Raw genomic sequence first — 20,152 nt, forward strand, 5'->3', positions numbered from 1 at the left:
TTGCTGTCCGTGAAGCTTCTTTACCACTCCAAATATACGCTTTTTAAAAGCATGTTTGAGTGACTGTCATTTTCTTTAAACACTGCATTTCTTTTTATATTAGTAGAATCAGAAGCTCTTTTTCTCTATAGCTAAGTAGTTAAAAATAGGGAGCTGTCACATCCCATTTCTTGTTTCATTTTAGTTTTCCTTCTATTTGCTGTAAATGTTTATGGATTTAAAGATTTTTTAAATTGTTACACATTCTATGCCAGGATGTTATCCGAAATGTCCCAAAGCGCGACCCTTCTTCGATGAAGACATCATGAAGTGTGTAGCTCAAGCAGACTGTGGCTGCTATGATGATGAAGGTGATCGGTACAATATTGGGGATATGGTACCCTCCTACAAAAACTGTGAAAGCTGGTAACTGTCTCTCTGCTTTTTATTCAGTTTATTATTATTTTATTTTGAAGTGGAAATCCTTCTAAACTCAAATTTATTTTTCAGCATTTGCACCAAGAAAGGTCTTCGCTGTCACATGGATCTCAGAGGTGGGTGCTATCCTTCATCTCTTTTTTTTGTTCTGTATTTAAATGGTAAACTTGCCCTTGGCCCCTATTGAGGAACTATGTGTCATTCTCTCCTTTATAAGAAACCTTTTTAATTAGTTACTTTGTCACCAAACTGCAGGTAAAAGCACAGAAAATCAAGTATTTGAAATTCTTAATTGTAATGTGCATTTGGACTTACCAAGGAATATGATTACTACAGAAAGAGTCAATCCCCTAGCACAGTCTCCTCCCTACTTTCACAACTTAGCCCTCTACTCTTCTGAGAATATTTAATTACTGTCTGTGCTGGCCAAGCTCTTCAGCCCCTCACTTTTACGTAGCTTATGGCAGAGGAGTGAAGGACAATAGTGTAGATTGTCACTTTGGTGACAGCTGTGATACTGTTGATGCTGCTGTCATTATATCCAAGAAAGAGGCATCCAGCAAAAGTCTTGGGGCTTTTGGATTTCTATGCAAGGGAGGCTTTTATATGTAAATAATATGCATTAAACACACATAATCTCATGGAAAGATTGTTGTTGAAATCGATAGTCTGGAAACAGGGTCCCTTTAATCACGTAAAGGTTGATTCAACTTAGCAGAAAAATCTCTGCTGAGTTGTTGAAAAGCCTGTAGGGCGTTAGTGTGCCCATGGAGAAAAAAAAATCACATTAAAACATGTCAGTGCTTTGTCCATTCAGGGAACAGCATTAAGATTACTTCAATCCCCCATTCCCATCAGCACATGCTTACCTTTCCCTCTTCACTCATGAATCATATCATTTTGGTGGTGACATTATGTTTTCTATTCAGTAATATGAATAATCAAAGAATGACAGTTTATCCTTAGGGCAGCCTAAAGCTGGGCACACACTATGAAAAAATTGGGCGAATGATCATCCGGTTTTCCTCATTGTTTCACAGCAAGTCAGAAACTGAGGAAGGAAATAATGTACAAAGGCTTTTTTTATTTTTTGTTTCTAATCATGTGCAGAATTTCATATCTGATTTTTGTCGTAAGAAAACCGTACAAAAACAATACACATAAAATAAAATAAAAATTTCTGTTCACATACGGGAAACATTTTGGAGTTTGTCCCTTTTTCATTTGCAAAGTCTGAATCAGATGTCGACAGTTGTATACAACACCTATGGAATTTTTCTTTTGATTTTCTCATAGTGTGCACCCAGCATAACACTGCCTTGCCTCTCGTTGGCCACAGAGCAGGGTACCTGTGATTAGCTGTGCTTTGCTATCAACTTTCTGTTATGTTTTGGTACATTTTCTGAAAGCACATTAAAAGTCTTGCATGCAGGACTTTTGGTGCGCTTTCAGATATTGCACCAAAACCATCGGACATAATAGAAGTCTATGGCAAAGAGCAACTAACCTGCATCAAAACCGCAGGCACACTATGATCTGCACCCACTGCAGCCAAATTGCAGTGGGGCGTTGTGAAAGTGGCATATCATATAACAAAAAGATGATAACGAACAACCTCAAATCTCTTAAAATCTCCCCAAGCATGTACATTGCTATGTACAATAAAGAGTCTCTTTACATACGCTGTACCAGTGCAATTAAAATAAAACAAAAATTGTCCAGCTGATTGGCTATTGCAAAGTCATTGAGCTGTTCCCTGATCTTTCACCACGTGTGTATAATCAAAAAGTCATCAATGCTAATTTTGAGCAATTATTTGTTCCTATGAATGCTTATGGTTTGTAATCACTCTCTTTAACTCACAGCATGCTACTGTTACTATGGCAATATGAAGTTCAACTATGGTGACATCATCTACAATACCACTGATGGAATTGGGGGATGCATAACTGCTACATGTTCATCAAATGGAACCATTAATAGAAGTGTCTATCCATGCTCAACAACGACCAAACCTGCCACTACCTTTCATTTTGATACCACAGTCAAGCATACAGAAAACATGTCCACTCCAGGTAGGATTTCATCTTGAATGTTCGTACTTAGCAGTTCCAACTACAACGTCTTTACAACAACTGCTGATTTTTCTAGTACAGGTTATAAAATAAAAATGGAGAGCACTTTCTATAAGAGATAAAGACAATTTTCCTTACATGTTTACTACATCTGGTTAGTATGTTGTACACACAACTGAACTCAGGCCAATATAAAATACATACATTAATGCAGTTCTATACTCATTAATAGATCATTAAATGCACATACTTTATGCAAGCAAATGTAAAGGTTTGACTTGGCACCAGCCTCTTGCAGTGCCTTTACAGCAAAGCTCAGACTGCAAGAAAGAGAAGCAGCATAAGGAGTCAGTCTGTTGCACTGCAGGTCTCATGTGCTCATGTACAAGGAGTGTGCTGATAGTAGAAGAAAGCAGAATGACAGAGAGGTGTTTTTCCAAGTCAGGCAGGTTTTGTGGCAGACCTGTGTAAAAGGCTCATGTGAAGAAGTGTGCTCATAGTAGAAGAACGCAGAATGTAAGAGAGGTGTTTTTCCCAGTCAGGCAGGTTTTGTGGCAGACCTATGTAAAGCTCCAGACACAATAAAGACAAATGCAAATCCATTGGCAGATAACACAGCTAACTTATAAGTACCAATCTGTGTATATATCGATGGTAGCATTCAGTTCAGCTGTAACCTAGTAATTATCTTGAAAAGCTTTATTTTATACAGGGGTATAAAAAAAAAACTAAGATCTGCACAACTGCTGCAGTTGTCAGACTGCCATTGAAATCTTGGCTGTAGCTGTACAGAACATATATGCCTCAAGGGGCATAAACATGGCCCTTCTGCATATACAGAAACAAAGAGAGAATTAGTAATAGATTACATTTAGAAATGTAAATAATTTTCTTCTTCTTTTACAAACAATGTTAACTAATACATTTACTTTTGCAGACACAATATATATATGTTGCTGAGTAATTATTATTATCTTTCTCCTTGCAGTACAAGCTTCACCAACCTCTGTGTCTTGCCTTGAAGAAGTATGTAAATGGTCAATGTGGTATGACATCACTTGTCCAACATATGGCGAAAATGAAGGAGACTTTGAAACCTTTGAGAATATAAGAAAAAAGGGCTACACTGTATGTAAAATACCATCCCTAGTAGAATGTCGAGCACATAAGCATCAACATATCTCTATTGCTGATTTGGGTCAGATTGTTACGTGCAATACATCTGTCGGTCTTGTGTGTCATAATCGAGATCAGTTCTCCCAGCTCTGCTTTAATTATGAGATCCGAGTTCTGTGCTGTAGCTTTGTGCCTTGTGGAGAATCAACCAATCCTTCTTCTTCTAACACTATTGCTCCTTCACCATTCATGACAGTAACATCAGAATTTACAACGGCCTCAACTGTCCAACCAGAAGGCACTGTTAGCAAAGCACCGATTCACTCAACCCAAGGTTTTACATCAATAAAAGCAACAGCTATATCTACTACTGAAAAGTCAAGACTAACAAGTACACCATACCAATACATATCTAAATCCCATGAAACAACTTTTACCACTCCCTGCAAAAAACAGCAATGCTCTTGGACACCTTGGTATGATGTTCATTTCCCCAGTATTGGTAACTCTGATGGAGACTTTGAGACCCTCGAGAATATCAAAGCTGCTGGCAATATTATATGTGAAAAACCAGACAATATTGAGTGTAGAGCTGAGAGATTTCCAGATAAAAGCATTACAGATGTGGGCCAGGTAGTTACTTGTGACATCACTCATGGTCTCATTTGCAATAACAAAGATCAGAATTCAAACTTTCCACTTTGCTACAATTATAGGGTTAGGTTCCTTTGTTGCTCCATGGAGGATTGTAAATCATCCACTACTTATGTCCACTCTACAATCAAGGATCACACAACAGAACATTTGAAAGAAACCAGTGCTGTATTTTCAACAATTGCTTACAAAACTACTAAAAACACCATCATATCCAGTACAGTTAAAGCAACAAAAAATCCATCAACACCTCAGACAGACCATACTACAAAAAGAGGAAAAATTACAACTTCAGAAATAAACTGTATACCTGCATGTGAGTGGTCACAGTGGTTTGATGTTAGCTTTCCTAACTTGGACAAAAATGGAGACTTTGAAACTTACGACGAAATAAAGAAGTCAGGATTTCAAATCTGTGAAGAGCCTTCGAAAATTGAGTGCAGATCTGCAGATCTCCAGGACATTCCACTGGAAGAATTACAGCAGAATGTGCAATGCAATGTTAGCTATGGCCTTGTTTGCCAAAATGAAGATCAAACTGGACCATTTCCATATTGTTACAACTATGAAATTCGTGTCTTTTGCTGTTCTGGCTGTGCATCTACAATGGTTTCACCTGCATTTACAGATCATAAGACATCTGATGTAGAGGTTCATACATATGCACCACTATCAACCAAAACAACTAAAGTTATAACAGCACCACTGGAAATGGAAACTACAAAACCCACACTGAGCACAATGAAAGTAATATCTACTACTAGTAGGGTTTCCACAATTAAATCCACTACCAAATATGGTGAGATGACAACTAAAGCTACATCTCCTAAAGTAACCAGTGCATCCCACATACCAACCACAGAACATAACCATGAGTCCACCTCTCATGAACCAGGTTTCACCAAGACAACTAAAATGTCTACAAAACCAACTGAAGTGACATTTGTCTACAAATCTACATCCAGCAACCCTACAACAAAAATAACATTTCCTAACATGCATACAGCATCTAATAAAACAACCACAGAATCCGAGGTTACATCTGCCCATAAGTCTACATCAAGAAAACCAGTAACAACAAAGGCAACATCTCAGAAAGTAAGCACGCCATCCCATGTATACACCACAGAATCTAAACATGAAGAATTCACCTCTCATAGATCAGTTTCTATTAAAATTACTAAAATGTCTACAGAATCTGGGGAAGTGACATCTGCTCACAAGACTACATCTGTGAAGCCTATTACAACCAAGGCAACATCTCATAAAGTAAGCACTGCATCCCACGAATCAACTACAGAATCTGAAGCAAAAAAATCCACCTCCCAGAGATCAATTTCTATTAAAACCACTAAAATGTCTACAGAATCAGAGGAAGTTACATCTACCCACAAGTCAACATCAAGTAAGCCTATAACAACAAAAGCGACATCTCAAAAAGTAACCACTGCATCTCACAGATCAACTACAAAATCTGAACATGAAAAATCCACCTCCCATAGACCAATTTCTATTAAAACCACTAAAATGTCTACAGAATCTGAGGAAGTGACATCTGCTCACAAGTCTACATCTATGAAGCCTATTACAACCAAGGCAACATCTCATAAGATAAGCACTGCATCCCATGAATCAACTACAGAATCTGAACATGGAAAATCCACTTCCCATGGACCAATTTCTTTGAAAACTACTAAAATGTCTACAGAATCTGGGAAAGTTACATCTGCCCACAAGTCAACATCAAGTAAGCCTATAACAACAAAAGCAACATCTCAAAAAGTAAGCACTGCATCCCACAGATCAACAACAGAATCTGAACATGAAAAATCCACCACCCATAGACCAATTTCTATTAAAACCACTAAAATGTCTACAAAATCTGGGGAAGTGACATCTGCTCACAAGTCTACATCTGTGAAGCCTATTACAACCAAGGCAACATCTCATAAGGTAAGCACTGCATCCCATAAATCAACTACAGAATCTGAACATGGAAAATCCACTTCCCATGGACCAATTTCTTTGAAAACCACTAAAATGTCTACAGAATCTGGGAAAGTTACATCTGCTCACAAGTCAACATCAAGTAAGCCTATAACAACAAAAGCGACATCTCAAAAAGTAAGCACTGCATCCGACAGATCAACTACAGAATATAAACATGAACAATCCACCTCCCATAGACCAATTTCTATTAAAACCACTAAAATGTCTACAGAATCTGGGGAAGTGACATCTGCTCACAAGTCTACATCTATGAAGCCTATTACAACCAAGGCAACATCTCATAAGGTAAGCAGTGCATCCCATGAATCAACTACAGAATCTGAACATGGAAAATCCACTTCCCATGGACCAATTTCTTTGAAAACGACTAAAATGTCTACAGAATCTGGGAAAGTTACATCTGCCCACAAGTCAACATCAAGTAAGCCTATAACAACAAAAGCAACATCTCAAAAAGTAAGCACTGCATCCCACAGATCAACTACAGAATCTGAACATGAAAAATCCACCTCCCATAGACCAATTTCTATTAAAACCACTAAAATGTCTACAGAATCTGGGGAAGTGACATCTGCTCACAAGTCTACATCTGTGAAGCCTATTACAACCAAGGCAACATCTCATAAGGTAAGCACTGCATCCCATGAATCAACTACAGAATCTGAACATGGAAAATCCACTTCCCATGGACCAATTTCTTTAAAAACCACTAAAATGTCTACAGAATCTGGGAAAGTTACATCTGCTCACAAGTCAACATCAAGTAAGCCTATAACAACAAAAGCGACATCTCAAAAAGTAAGCACTGCATCCGACAGATCAACTACAGAATTTAAACATGAAAAATCCACTTCCCATGGACCAATTTCTTTGAAAACCACTAAAATGTCTACAGAATCTGGGAAAGTTACATCTGCTCACAAGTCAACATCAAGTAAGCCTATAACAACAAAAGCGACATCTCAAAAAGTAAGCACTGCATCCGACAGATCAACTACAGAATTTAAACATGAACAATCCACCTCCCATAGACCAATTTCTATTAAAACCACTAAAATGTCTACAGAATCTGGGGAAGTGACATCTGCTCACAAGATTACATCTCTGAAGCCTATTACAACCAAGGCAACATCTCATAAAGTAAGCACTGCATTCCATGAATCAACTACAGAATCTGAACATGAAAAATCCACTTCCCATGGACCAATTTCTTTGAAAACTACTAAAATGTCTACAGAATCTGGGGAAGTTACATCTGCCCACAAGTCAACATCAAGTAAGCCTATAACAACAAAAGCGACATCTCAAAAAGTAAGCACTGCATCCCACAGATCAACTACAGAATATAAACATGAACAATCCACCTCCCATAGACCAATTTCTATTAAAACCACTAAAATGTCTACAGAATCTGGGGAAGTGACATCTGCTCACAAGACTACATCTGTGAAGCCTATTACAACCAAGGCAACATCTCATAAGGTAAGCACTGCATCCCATGAATCAACTACAGAATCTGAACATGGAAAATCCACTTCTCATGGACCAATTTCTTTGAAAACCACTAAAATGTCTACAGAATCTTGGAAAGTTACATCTGCCCACAAGTCAACATCAAGTAAGCCTATAACAACAAAAGCAACATCTCAAAAAGTAAGCACTGCATCCGACAAATCAACTACAGAATCTGAACATGAACAATCCACCTCCCATAGACCAATTTCTATTAAAACCACTAAAATGTCTACAGAATCTGGGGAAGTGACATCTGCTCACAAGTCTACATCTGTGAAGCCCATTACAACCAAGGCAACATCTCATAAGGTAAGCACTGCATCCCATGAATCAACTACAGAATCTGAACATGGAAAATCCACTTCCCGTGGACCAATTTCTTTGAAAACTACTAAAATGTCTACAGAATCTGGGGAAGTTACATCTGCCCACAAGTTAACATCAAGTAAGCCTATAATAACAAAAGCAACATCTCAAAAAGTAAGCACTGCATCCCACAGATCAACTTCAGAATCTGAACATGAACAATCCACCTCCCATAGACCAATTTCTATTAAAACCACTAAAATGTCTACAGAATCTGGGGAAGTGACATCTGCTCACAAGACTACATCTGTGAAGCCTATTACAACCAAGGCAACATCTCATAAGGTAAGCACTGCATCCCATGAATCAACAACAGAATCTGAACATGGAAAATCCACTTCCCATGGACCAATTTCTTTGAAAACTACTAAAATGTCTACAGAATCTGGGAAAGTTACATCTGCCCCCAAGTCAACATCAAGTAAGCCTATAACAACAAAAGCGACATCTCAAAAAGTAAGCACTGCATCTGACAGATCAACTACAGAATCTAAACATGAACAATCCACCTCCCATAGACCAAATTCTATTAAAACCACTAAAATGTCTACAGAATCTGGGGAAGTGACATCTGCTCACAAGACTGCATCTGTGAAGCCTATTACAACAAAGGCAACATCTCATAAAGTAAGCACTGCATCCCATAAATCAACTACAGAATCTGAACATGGAAAATCCACTTCCCATGGACCAATTTCTTTGAAAACTACTAAAATGTCTACAGAATCTGGGAAAATTACATCTGCCCACAAGTCAACATCAAGTAAGCCTATAACAACAAAAGCAACATCTCAAAAAGTAAGCACTGCATCCGACATATCAACTAAAGAATCTGAACATGAACAATCCACCTCCCATAGACCAATTTCTATTAAAACCACTAAAATGTCTACAGAATCTGGGGAATTGACATCTGCTCACAAGTCTACATCTATGAAGCCTATTACAACCAAGGCAACATCTCATAAGGTAAGCACTGCATCCCATAAATCAACTACAGAATCTGAACATGGAAAATCCACTTCCCATGGACCAATTTCTTTGAAAACTACTAAAATGTCTACAGAATCTGGGGAAGTTACATCTTCCCACAAGTCAACATCAAGTAAGCCTATAACAACAAAAGCAACATCTCAAAAAGTAAGCACTGCATCTGACAGATCAACTACAGAATCTGAACATGAACAATCCACCTCCCATAGACCAATTTCTATTAAAACCACTAAAATGTCTACAGAATCTGGGGAAGTGACATCTGCTCACAAGACTACATCTGTGAAGCCTATTACAACCAAGGCAACATCTCATAAGGTAAGCACTGCATCCCATAAATCAACAACAGAATCTGAACATGGAAAATCCACTTCCCATGGACCAATTTCTTTGAAAACTACTAAAATGTCTACAGAATCTGGGAAAGTTACATCTGCCCACAAGTCAACATCAAGTAAGCCTATAACAACAAAAGCAACATCTCAAAAAGTAAGCACTGCATCTGACAGATCAACTACAGAATCTAAACATGAACAATCCACCTCCCATAGACCAATTTCTATTAAAACCACTAAAATGTCTACAGAATCTGGGGAAGTGACATCTGCTCACAAGACTACATCTGTGAAGCCTATTACAACAAAGGCAACATCTCATAAAGTAAGCACTGCATCCCATGAATCAACTACAGAATCTGAACATGGAAAATCCACTTCCCATGGACCAATTTCTTTGAAAACTACTAAAATGTCTACAGAATCTGGGGAAGTTACATCTGCCCACAAGTCAACATCAAGTAAGCCTATAACAACAAAAGCAACATCTCAAAAAGTAAGCACTGCATCCCACAGATCAACTAGAGAATCTGAACATGAAAAATCCACCTCCCATAGACCAATTTCTATTAAAACCACTAAAATGTCGACAGAATCTGGGGAAGTGACATCTGCTCACAAGTCTACATCTGTGAAGCCTATTACAACCAAGGCAACATCTCATAAGATAAGCACTGCATCCCATGAATCAACTACAGAATCTGAACATGGAAAATCCACTTCCCATGGACCAATTTCTTTGAAAACTACTAAAATGTCTACAGAATCTGGGAAAGTTACATCTGCCCACAAGTCAACATCAAGTAAGCCTATAACAACAAAAGCAACATCTCAAAAAGTAAGCACTGCATCCCACAGATCAACAACAGAATCTGAACATGAAAAATCCACCACCCATAGACCAATTTCTATTAAAACCACTAAAATGTCTACAAAATCTGGGGAAGTGACATCTGCTCACAAGTCTACATCTGTGAAGCCTATTACAACCAAGGCAACATCTCATAAGGTAAGCACTGCATCCCATAAATCAACTACAGAATCTGAACATGGAAAATCCACTTCCCATGGACCAATTTCTTTGAAAACCACTAAAATGTCTACAGAATCTGGGAAAGTTACATCTGCTCACAAGTCAACATCAAGTAAGCCTATAACAACAAAAGCGACATCTCAAAAAGTAAGCACTGCATCCGACAGATCAACTACAGAATATAAACATGAACAATCCACCTCCCATAGACCAATTTCTATTAAAACCACTAAAATGTCTACAGAATCTGGGGAAGTGACATCTGCTCACAAGTCTACATCTATAAAGCCTATTACAACCAAGGCAACATCTCATAAGGTAAGCACTGCATCCCATGAATCAACTACAGAATCTGAACATGGAAAATCCACTTCCCATGGACCAATTTCTTTGAAAACGACTAAAATGTCTACAGAATCTGGGAAAGTTACATCTGCCCACAAGTCAACATCAAGTAAGCCTATAACAACAAAAGCAACATCTCAAAAAGTAAGCACTGCATCCCACAGATCAACTACAGAATCTGAACATGAAAAATCCACCTCCCATAGACCAATTTCTATTAAAACCACTAAAATGTCTACAGAATCTGGGGAAGTGACATCTGCTCACAAGTCTACATCTGTGAAGCCTATTACAACCAAGGCAACATCTCATAAGGTAAGCACTGCATCCCATGAATCAACTACAGAATCTGAACATGGAAAATCCACTTCCCATGGACCAATTTCTTTAAAAACCACTAAAATGTCTACAGAATCTGGGAAAGTTACATCTGCTCACAAGTCAACATCAAGTAAGCCTATAACAACAAAAGCGACATCTCAAAAAGTAAGCACTGCATCCCACAGATCAACAACAGAATCTGAACATGAACAATCCACCTCCCATAGACCAATTTCTATTAAAACCACTAAAATGTCTACAGAATCTGGGGAAGTGACATCTGCTCACAAGATTACATCTCTGAAGCCTATTTCAACCAAGGCAACATCTCATAAAGTAAGCACTGCATTCCATGAATCAACTACAGAATCTGAACATGAAAAATCCACTTCCCATGGACCAATTTCTTTGAAAACTACTAAAATGTCTACAGAATCTGGGGAAGTTACATCTGCCCACAAGTCAACATCAAGTAAGCCTATAACAACAAAAGCGACATCTCAAAAAGTAAGCACTGCATCCCACAGATCAACTACAGAATATAAACATGAACAATCCACCTCCCATAGACCAATTTCTATTAAAAGCACTAAAATGTCTACAGAATCTGGGGAAGTGACATCTGCTCACAAGACTACATCTGTGAAGCCTATTACAACCAAGGCAACATCTCATAAGGTAAGCACTGCATCCCATGAATCAACTACAGAATCTGAACAGGGAAAATCCACTTCCCATGGACCAATTTCTTTGAAAACCACTAAAATGTCTACAGAATCTGGGAAAGTTACATCTGCCCACAAGTCAACATCAAGTAAGCCTATAACAACAAAAGCAACATCTCAAAAAGTAAGCACTGCATCCCACAGATCAACTACAGAATCTGAACATGAAAAATCCACCTCCCATAGACCAATTTCTATTAAAACCACTAAAATGTCTACAGAATCTGGGGAAGTGACATCTTCTCACAAGTCTACATCTGTGAAGCCTATTACAACCAAGGCAACATCTCATAAGGTAAGCACTGCATCCCATGAATCAACTACAGAATCTGAACATGGAAAATCCACTTCTCATGGACCAATTTCTTTGAAAACCACTAAAATGTCTACAGAATCTGGGAAAGTTACATCTGCCCACAAGTCAACATCAAGTAAGCCTATAACAACAAAAGCAACATCTCAAAAAGTAAGCACTGCATCCGACAAATCAACTACAGAATCTGAACATGAACAATCCACCTCCCATAGACCAATTTCTATTAAAACCACTAAAATGTCTACAGAATCTGGGGAAGTGACATCTGCTCGCAAGTCTACATCTGTGAAGCCCATTACAACCAAGGCAACATCTCATAAGGTAAGCACTGCATCCCATGAATCAACTACAGAATCTGAACATGGAAAATCCACTTCCCGTGGACCAATTTCTTTGAAAACTACTAAAATGTCTACAGAATCTGGGGAAGTTACATCTGCCCACAAGTTAACATCAAGTAAGCCTATAACAACAAAAGCAACATCTCAAAAAGTAAGCACTGCATCCCACAGATCAACTTCAGAATCTGAACATGAACAATCCACCTCCCATAGACCAATTTCTATTAAAACCACTAAAATGTCTACAGAATCTGGGGAAGTGACATCTGCTCACAAGACTACATCTGTGAAGCCTATTACAACCAAGGCAACATCTCATAAGGTAAGCACTGCATCCAATGAATCAACAACAGAATCTGAACATGGAAAATCCACTTCCCATGGACCAATTTCTTTGAAAACTACTAAAATGTCTACAGAATCTGGGAAAGTTACATCTGCCCCCAAGACAACATCAAGTAAGCCTATAACAACAAAAGCGACATCTCAAAAAGTAAGCACTGCATCTGACAGATCAACTACAGAATCTAAACATGAACAATCCACCTCCCATAGACCAATTTCTATTAAAACCACTAAAATGTCTACAGAATCTGGGGAAGTGACATCTGCTCACAAGACTGCATCTGTGAAGCCTATTACAACAAAGGCAACATCTCATAAAGTAAGCACTGCATCCCATAAATCAACTACAGATTCTGAACATGGAAAATCCACTTCCCATGGACCAATTTCTTTGAAAACCACTAAAATGTCTACAGAATCTGGGAAAGTTACATCTGCCCACAAGTCAACATCAAGTAAGCCTATAACAACAAAAGCAACATCTCAAAAAGTAAGCACTGCATCCGACATATCAACTAAAGAATCTGAACATGAACAATCCACCTCCCATAGACCAATTTCTATTAAAACCACTAAAATGTCTACAGAATCTGGGGAATTGACATCTGCTCACAAGTCTACATCTATGAAGCCTATTACAACCAAGGCAACATCTCATAAGGTAAGCACTGCATCCCATAAATCAACTACAGAATCTGAACATGGAAAATCCACTTCCCATGGACCAATTTCTTTGAAAACTACTAAAATGTCTACAGAATCTGGGGAAGTTACATCTTCCCACAAGTCAACATCAAGTAAGCCTATAACAACAAAAGCAACATCTCAAAAAGTAAGCACTGCATCCCACAGATCAACTACAGAATCTGAACATGAACAATCCACCTCCCATAGACCAATTTCTATTAAAACCACTAAAATGTCTACAGAATCTGGGGAAGTGACATCTGCTCACAAGACTACATCTGTGAAGCCTATTACAACCAAGGCAACATCTCATAAGGTAAGCACTGCATCCCATGAATCAACAACAGAATCTGAACATGGAAAATCCACTTCCCATGGACCAATTTCTTTGAAAACTACTAAAATGTCTACAGAATCTGGGAAAGTTACATCTGCCCACAAGTCAACATCAAGTAAGCCTATAACAACAAAAGCAACGTCTCAAAAAGTAAGCACTGCATCTGACAGATCAACTACAGAATCTAAACATGAACAATCCACCTCCCATAGACCAATTTCTATTAAAACCACTAAAATGTCTACAGAATCTGGGGAAGTGACATCTGCTCACAAGACTACATCTGTGAAGCCTATTACAACAAAGGCAACATCTCATAAAGTAAGCACTGCATCCCATGAATCAACTACAGAATCTGAACATGGAAAATCCACTTCCCATGGACCAATTTCTTTGAAAACTACTAAAATGTCTACAGAATCTGGGGAAGTTACATCTGCCCACAAGTCAACATCAAGTAAGCCTATAACAACAAAAGCAACATCTCAAAAAGTAAGCACTGCATCCCACAGATCAACTAGAGAATCTGAACATGAAAAATCCACCTCCCATAGACCAATTTCTATTAAAACCACTAAAATGTCGACAGAATCTGGGGAAGTGACATCTGCTCACAAGTCTACATCTGTGAAGCCTATTACAACCAAGGCAACATCTCATAAGGTAAGCACCGCATCCCATGAATCAACTACAGAATCTGAACATGGAAAATCCACTTCCCATGGACCAATTTCTTTAAAAACCACTAAAATGTCTACAGAATCTGGGAAAGTTACATCTGCTCACAAGTCAACATCAAGTAAGCCTATAACAACAAAAGCGACATCTCAAAAAGTAAGCACTGCATCTGACAGATCAACTACAGAATCTAAACATGAACAATCCACCTCCCATAGACCAATTTCTATTAAAACCACTAAAATGTCTACAGAATCTGGGGAAGTGACATCTGCTCACAAGACTACATCTGTGAAGCCTATTACAACCAGGGCAACATCTCATAAGGTAAGCACTGCATCCCATAAATCAACTACAGAATCTGAACATGGAAAATCCACTTCCCATGGACCAATTTCTTTGAAAACCACTAAAATGTCTACAGAATCTGGAAAAGTTACATCTGCCCACCAGTCAACATCAAGTAAGCCTATTACAACAAAAGCGACATCTCAAAAAGTAAGCACTGCATCCGACAGATCAACTACAGAATTTAAACATGAAAAATCCACTTCCCATGGACCAATTTCTTTAAAAACCACTAAAATGTCTACAGAATCTGGGAAAGTTACATCTGCTCACAAGTCAACATCAAGTAAGCCTATAACAACAAAAGCGACATCTCAAAAAGTAAGCACTGCATCCGACAGATCAACTACAGAATTTAAACATGAACAATCCACCTCCCATAGACCAATTTCTATTAAAACCACTAAAATGTTTACAGAATCTGGGGAAGTGACATCTGCTCACAAGACTACATCTGTGAAGCCTATTACAACCAAGGCAACATCTCATAAAGTAAGCACTGCATCCCATGAATCAACTACAGAATCTGAACATGAAAAATCCACTTCCCATGGACCAATTTCTTTGAAAACTACTAAAATGTCTACAGAATCTGGGGAAGTTACAGCTGCCCACAAGTCAACATCAAGTAAGCCTATAACAACAAAAGCGACATCTCAAAAAGTAAGCACTGCATCCCACAGATCAACTACAGAATCTAAACATGAACAATCCACCTCCCATAGACCAATTTCTATTAAAACCACTAAAATGTCTACAGAATCTGGGGAAGTGACATCTGCTCACAAAACTACATCTGTGAAGCCTATTACAACCAGGGCAACATCTCATAAGGCAAGCACTGCATCCCATGAATCAACTACAGAATCTGAACATGGAAAATCCACTTCCCGTGGACCAATTTCTTTGAAAACTACTAAAATGTCTACAGAATCTGGGGAAGTTACATCTGCTCACAAGTCAACATCAAGTAAGCCTATAACAACAAAAGCGACATCTCAAAAAGTAAGCACTGCATCCCACAGATCAACTACAGAATCTAAACATGAACAATCCACCTCCCATAGACCAATTTCTATTAATACCACTAAAATGTCGACAGAATCTGGGGAAGTGACATCTGCTCACAAGACTACATCTGTGAAGCCTATTACTACCAAGGCAACATCTCATAAGGTAAGCACTGCATCCCATAAATCAACTACAGAATCTGAACATGGAAAATCCACTTCCCATGGACCAATTTCTTTGAAAACCACTAAAATGTCTACAGAATCTGGGAAAGTTACATCTGCCCACAAGTCAACATCAAGTAAGCCTATAACAACAAAAGCAACATCTCAAAAAGTAAGCACTGCATCCGACAGATCAACTAAAGAATCTGAACATGAACAATCCACCTCCCATAGACCAATTTCTATTAAAACCACTAAAATGTCTACAGAATCTGGGGAAGTGACATCTGCTCACAAGTCTACATCTATGAAGCCTATTACAACCAAGGCAACATCTCATAAGGTAAGCACTGCATCCCATAAATCAACTACAGAATCTGAACATGGAAAATCCACTTCCCATGGACCAATTTCTTTGAAAACTACTAAAATGTCTACAGAATCTGGGAAAGTTACATCTGCCCACAAGTCAACATCAAGTAAGCCTATAACAACAAAAGCGACATCTCAAAAAGTAAGCACTGCATCTGACAGATCAACTACAGAATCTAAACATGAACAATCCACCTCCCATAGACCAATTTCTATTAAAACCACTAAAATGTCTACAGAATCTGGGGAAGTGACATCTGCTCACAAGTCTACATCTGTGAAGCCTATTACAACCAAGGCAACATCTTATAAGGTAAGCACTGCATCCCATGAATCAACAACAGAATCTGAACATGGAAAATCCACTTCCCATGGACCAATTTCTTTGAAAACTACTAAAATGTCTACAGAATCTGGGAAAGTTACATCTGCCCACAAGTCAACATCAAGTAAGCCTATAACAACAAAAACGACATCTCAAAAAGTAAGCACTGCATCCCACAGATCAACTACAGAATCTGAACATGAAAAATCCACCTCCCATAGACCAATTTCTATTAAAACCACTAAAATGTCTACAGAATCTGGGGAAGTGACATCTGCTCACAAGTCTACATCTGTGAAGCCTATTACAACCAAGGCAACATCTCATAAGCTAAGCACTGCATCCCATGAATCAACTACAGAATCTGAACATGGAAAATCCACTTCCCATGGACCAATTTCATTGAAAACCACTAAAAGGTCTACAGAATCTGGGAAAGTTACATCTGCCCACAAGTCAACATCAAGTAAGCCTATAACAACAAAAACGACATCTCAAAAAGTAAGCACTGCATCCCACAGATCAACTACAGAATCTGAACATGGAAAATCCACTTCCCATAGACCAATTTCTATTAAAACCACTAAAAGGTCTACAGAATCTGGAGAAGTGACATCTGCTCACAAGTCTACATCTGTGAAGCCTATTACAACTAAGGCAACATCTCATAAAGTAAGCACTGCATCCCATGAATCAACTACAGAATCTGAACATGGAAAATCCACTTCCCATGGACCAATTTCTTTTAAAACCACTAAAACATCTACAGAATCTGGTGAAGTGACATCTGTCCACAGGTCTACATCATGTAACCCTAAAACCACAGCTACATCTCATAAAGTAAGCACTACATCTCCCAAATCAACTACAGAATCTGAAATTAAAAAATCCACCTCCCAGGGATCAATTTCTATTAAAACCACTAAAATATCGACAGATTCAGGTGAAGTGACATCTTCCCACAGGTCTACATCAAGTAAGCCTATAACAACAAAGACTACATCTCATAAAGTAAGTACTGAATCCTCCAGATCCACTACAGAATTTGAGCATGAAAAATCTACCTCCCATAGACCAATATCTATTAAAACCACTGAGAGGACAGCAGCGACCACCAGGGAAAAATTCAGTTCTCAACAATCTGGGTCAACCAAGCAATCAACGTCATCTACATTTGAAAGTCATAGCACTAAAAGCACTGCTACCAAGACATCACGACCAGTTACAGCAGGCACGGAATCATTTTCTACCACCAGGTGTATGTGCAATTTTAACGGAACTATAGTTTCTCCTGGTAAGTATGTTTTTAGTTTGCACAAAAATTCTAATTTAAATGCACTATTCCATTTCTTCATGTTTTCAAAAAGATGAAGATATGACATAAACAATGTATAGACTAGAACCAAAAGCTTAAGTTTTATAAACAATGTAATATGAATGAGAGATTACTTTTACAAATGAGATTGGGGCAAGTGAACCAGAAGCAGTTAAAAATAGCTGTGAACATTAGACATATACTGAGGGATAAAGCTGAAGTGGTAGAGTCCAAAAACAGTGTTTACAGGTTTTATATGCAGGAAAAATGTAAATGCCATAGCAATTCGTGTTCAAAAAATTGCAAATTGACAAGAACTTACCTTATGTACAGGATGTTAATGAGATACTACTTTTAGCAGTTCATTTTCACACAGTTTACACACAGCTTTCTCTATCATTACACACAAAATGAAGATAATGATGTAATGTTTACCTTATGCATGCTGCTGTGTTATAAATTTTGCATTTCCAGGTTGGCTGATACCAAGCATTGTTCAGCCTCTTCATGTAAATCCAGGCGGGTATGGACAGACCCCCTGTATTGCTTTGGGATACATGTAGTTGCATTTTCACACTGCCTGGGTTCACCAGTCCCCAGTAGCAAAGACATTTTCCCTTATTTGTTCATTGCATGCTGGAAAAAGTAGTCTTAGGACAGTGCACTCATGTCAAAATGTTTCAACATGATAGTTCTGCCAAAGTTTGTCTGCAGCCTACTGCACAAAGTAGGCAGAAGAGGCAGTGGTCATCACATGACCACAAGTTTTAGAGATGCATTAAAGTGGTTGTAAATCCTAACATATACCCAGTGAAGTGACTGGCCTTAGGTAGGGATGAAACAAATCCTACTACATAACTTGTACCTGTCTATCTACAGCCATCTTTCCCCTGCATCCATTCAAAGTGCAGAATTTACAAAGGATCTCTCAGCTCTGAAAAGCAGGGGTGGAAAGCTAAAGTTACATCAGTGAGGAGAGCTCTGACAGCTGATTGGAGGGAAGCGACACATGCCCCTTCACACAGGAACAGAGCTGAGGTTGTCAATCACAAGCTGTGCCCTCCCCTGTCACCAGTTTTCTCTTGGTGTCAGGAAAGCTTGTCAGAAGTGACTCATGCTGATAATAGAGGAACAGGGTAGTGGACAGAAATGACACTTAGTGCTCTGTATTGAGACAAGTACACACTATAGAGGGGTATGCTTTGTTCATATTTCATGTCTAATGTTTGCAACCACTTTAACCACTTGCCGACCGCCGCACGACGATGTACGTCGACAGAATGGCACGGGCAGGCATAAGGGCTTACATGTACGTCCTTGCCTGCCCGCGGGTCGGGGGCCCGATCGGGCCCCCGCCCGGTGCCTGCGGCGGTCGGTATTCGTTCGGGAGCGATCCCGGACGAGGGGACGGCCATTCATTCATGGCCACCCCCTCGCGAACGCTCCCGACGAATGAAAATGTCCCGTGACATCACTTCCTCTCCTGTAATGTAAACACAGGAGAGGAAGTGATGTATTCTCTCCTCCGTGACGGTATTTTTCGTTCCGGCACTGAGGAGAGAGCATCGGTGAGTTGCACAAGCACTACACTACACAGTAGAACATGCCAGGCACACTCACACCCCCCCTTTACCCCCCGATCACCCCCCAATTACCCCTGCCCCCCCCAGTCACAGTGACACCAATTGCTTTTTTTTTTTTTTTTGCATTGGTGTCATTTGTGACTGTAATAACTGTTAGGGCAGTTAGGGTTAGCCCCCTTTAGTTCTAATGTGCCCCCCTAACCCCCCCAATAAAGGTTTAACCCCGTGATCACCCCCCCTCGCCAGTGTCACTAAGGCTGGGTTCACATTGCAGCAGTTTATGAGAACGGATGTGATTCGCACCGCACTGCAGTGCAAATCACATCCGATCTCTGTGCGATTCGAGTTCAGCCATACAGATAGTATGGCTGAATTCGTGTCGCACCCGCCGCAAACTCGCACGGGACCCTTTTTTTGGTCCGCAG

General features: G+C 39.1%; 1 protein-coding gene across 1 annotated transcript in view; it reads left to right on the top strand.

The window, feature by feature from the left end:
* The window catches only part of LOC143926064 (uncharacterized), a 96,597-nt gene that overhangs the window by 41,845 nt on the left and 34,600 nt on the right, over window positions 1-20,152 (top strand). Inside the window, exons 26-36 of the mRNA XM_077450223.1 lie at window positions 255-405; window positions 490-533; window positions 2,283-2,492; window positions 3,481-5,858; window positions 6,216-6,351; window positions 6,826-7,754; window positions 7,956-8,096; window positions 8,439-12,884; window positions 13,569-14,979; window positions 15,319-16,817; window positions 17,145-18,123. Of these exons, the coding sequence (XP_077306349.1) occupies window positions 255-405; window positions 490-533; window positions 2,283-2,492; window positions 3,481-5,858; window positions 6,216-6,351; window positions 6,826-7,754; window positions 7,956-8,096; window positions 8,439-12,884; window positions 13,569-14,979; window positions 15,319-16,817; window positions 17,145-18,123 (12,324 nt within the window). The remainder of the gene's footprint in view (window positions 1-254; window positions 406-489; window positions 534-2,282; window positions 2,493-3,480; window positions 5,859-6,215; window positions 6,352-6,825; window positions 7,755-7,955; window positions 8,097-8,438; window positions 12,885-13,568; window positions 14,980-15,318; window positions 16,818-17,144; window positions 18,124-20,152) is intronic.

The sequence above is a fragment of the Lithobates pipiens genome, unplaced genomic scaffold, assembly GCF_037356315.1.
Source record: "Lithobates pipiens isolate NorthernLeopardFrog02 unplaced genomic scaffold, aLitPip1_a1.2 Scaffold_10, whole genome shotgun sequence".
Taxonomy (NCBI): domain Eukaryota; kingdom Metazoa; phylum Chordata; class Amphibia; order Anura; family Ranidae; genus Lithobates; species Lithobates pipiens.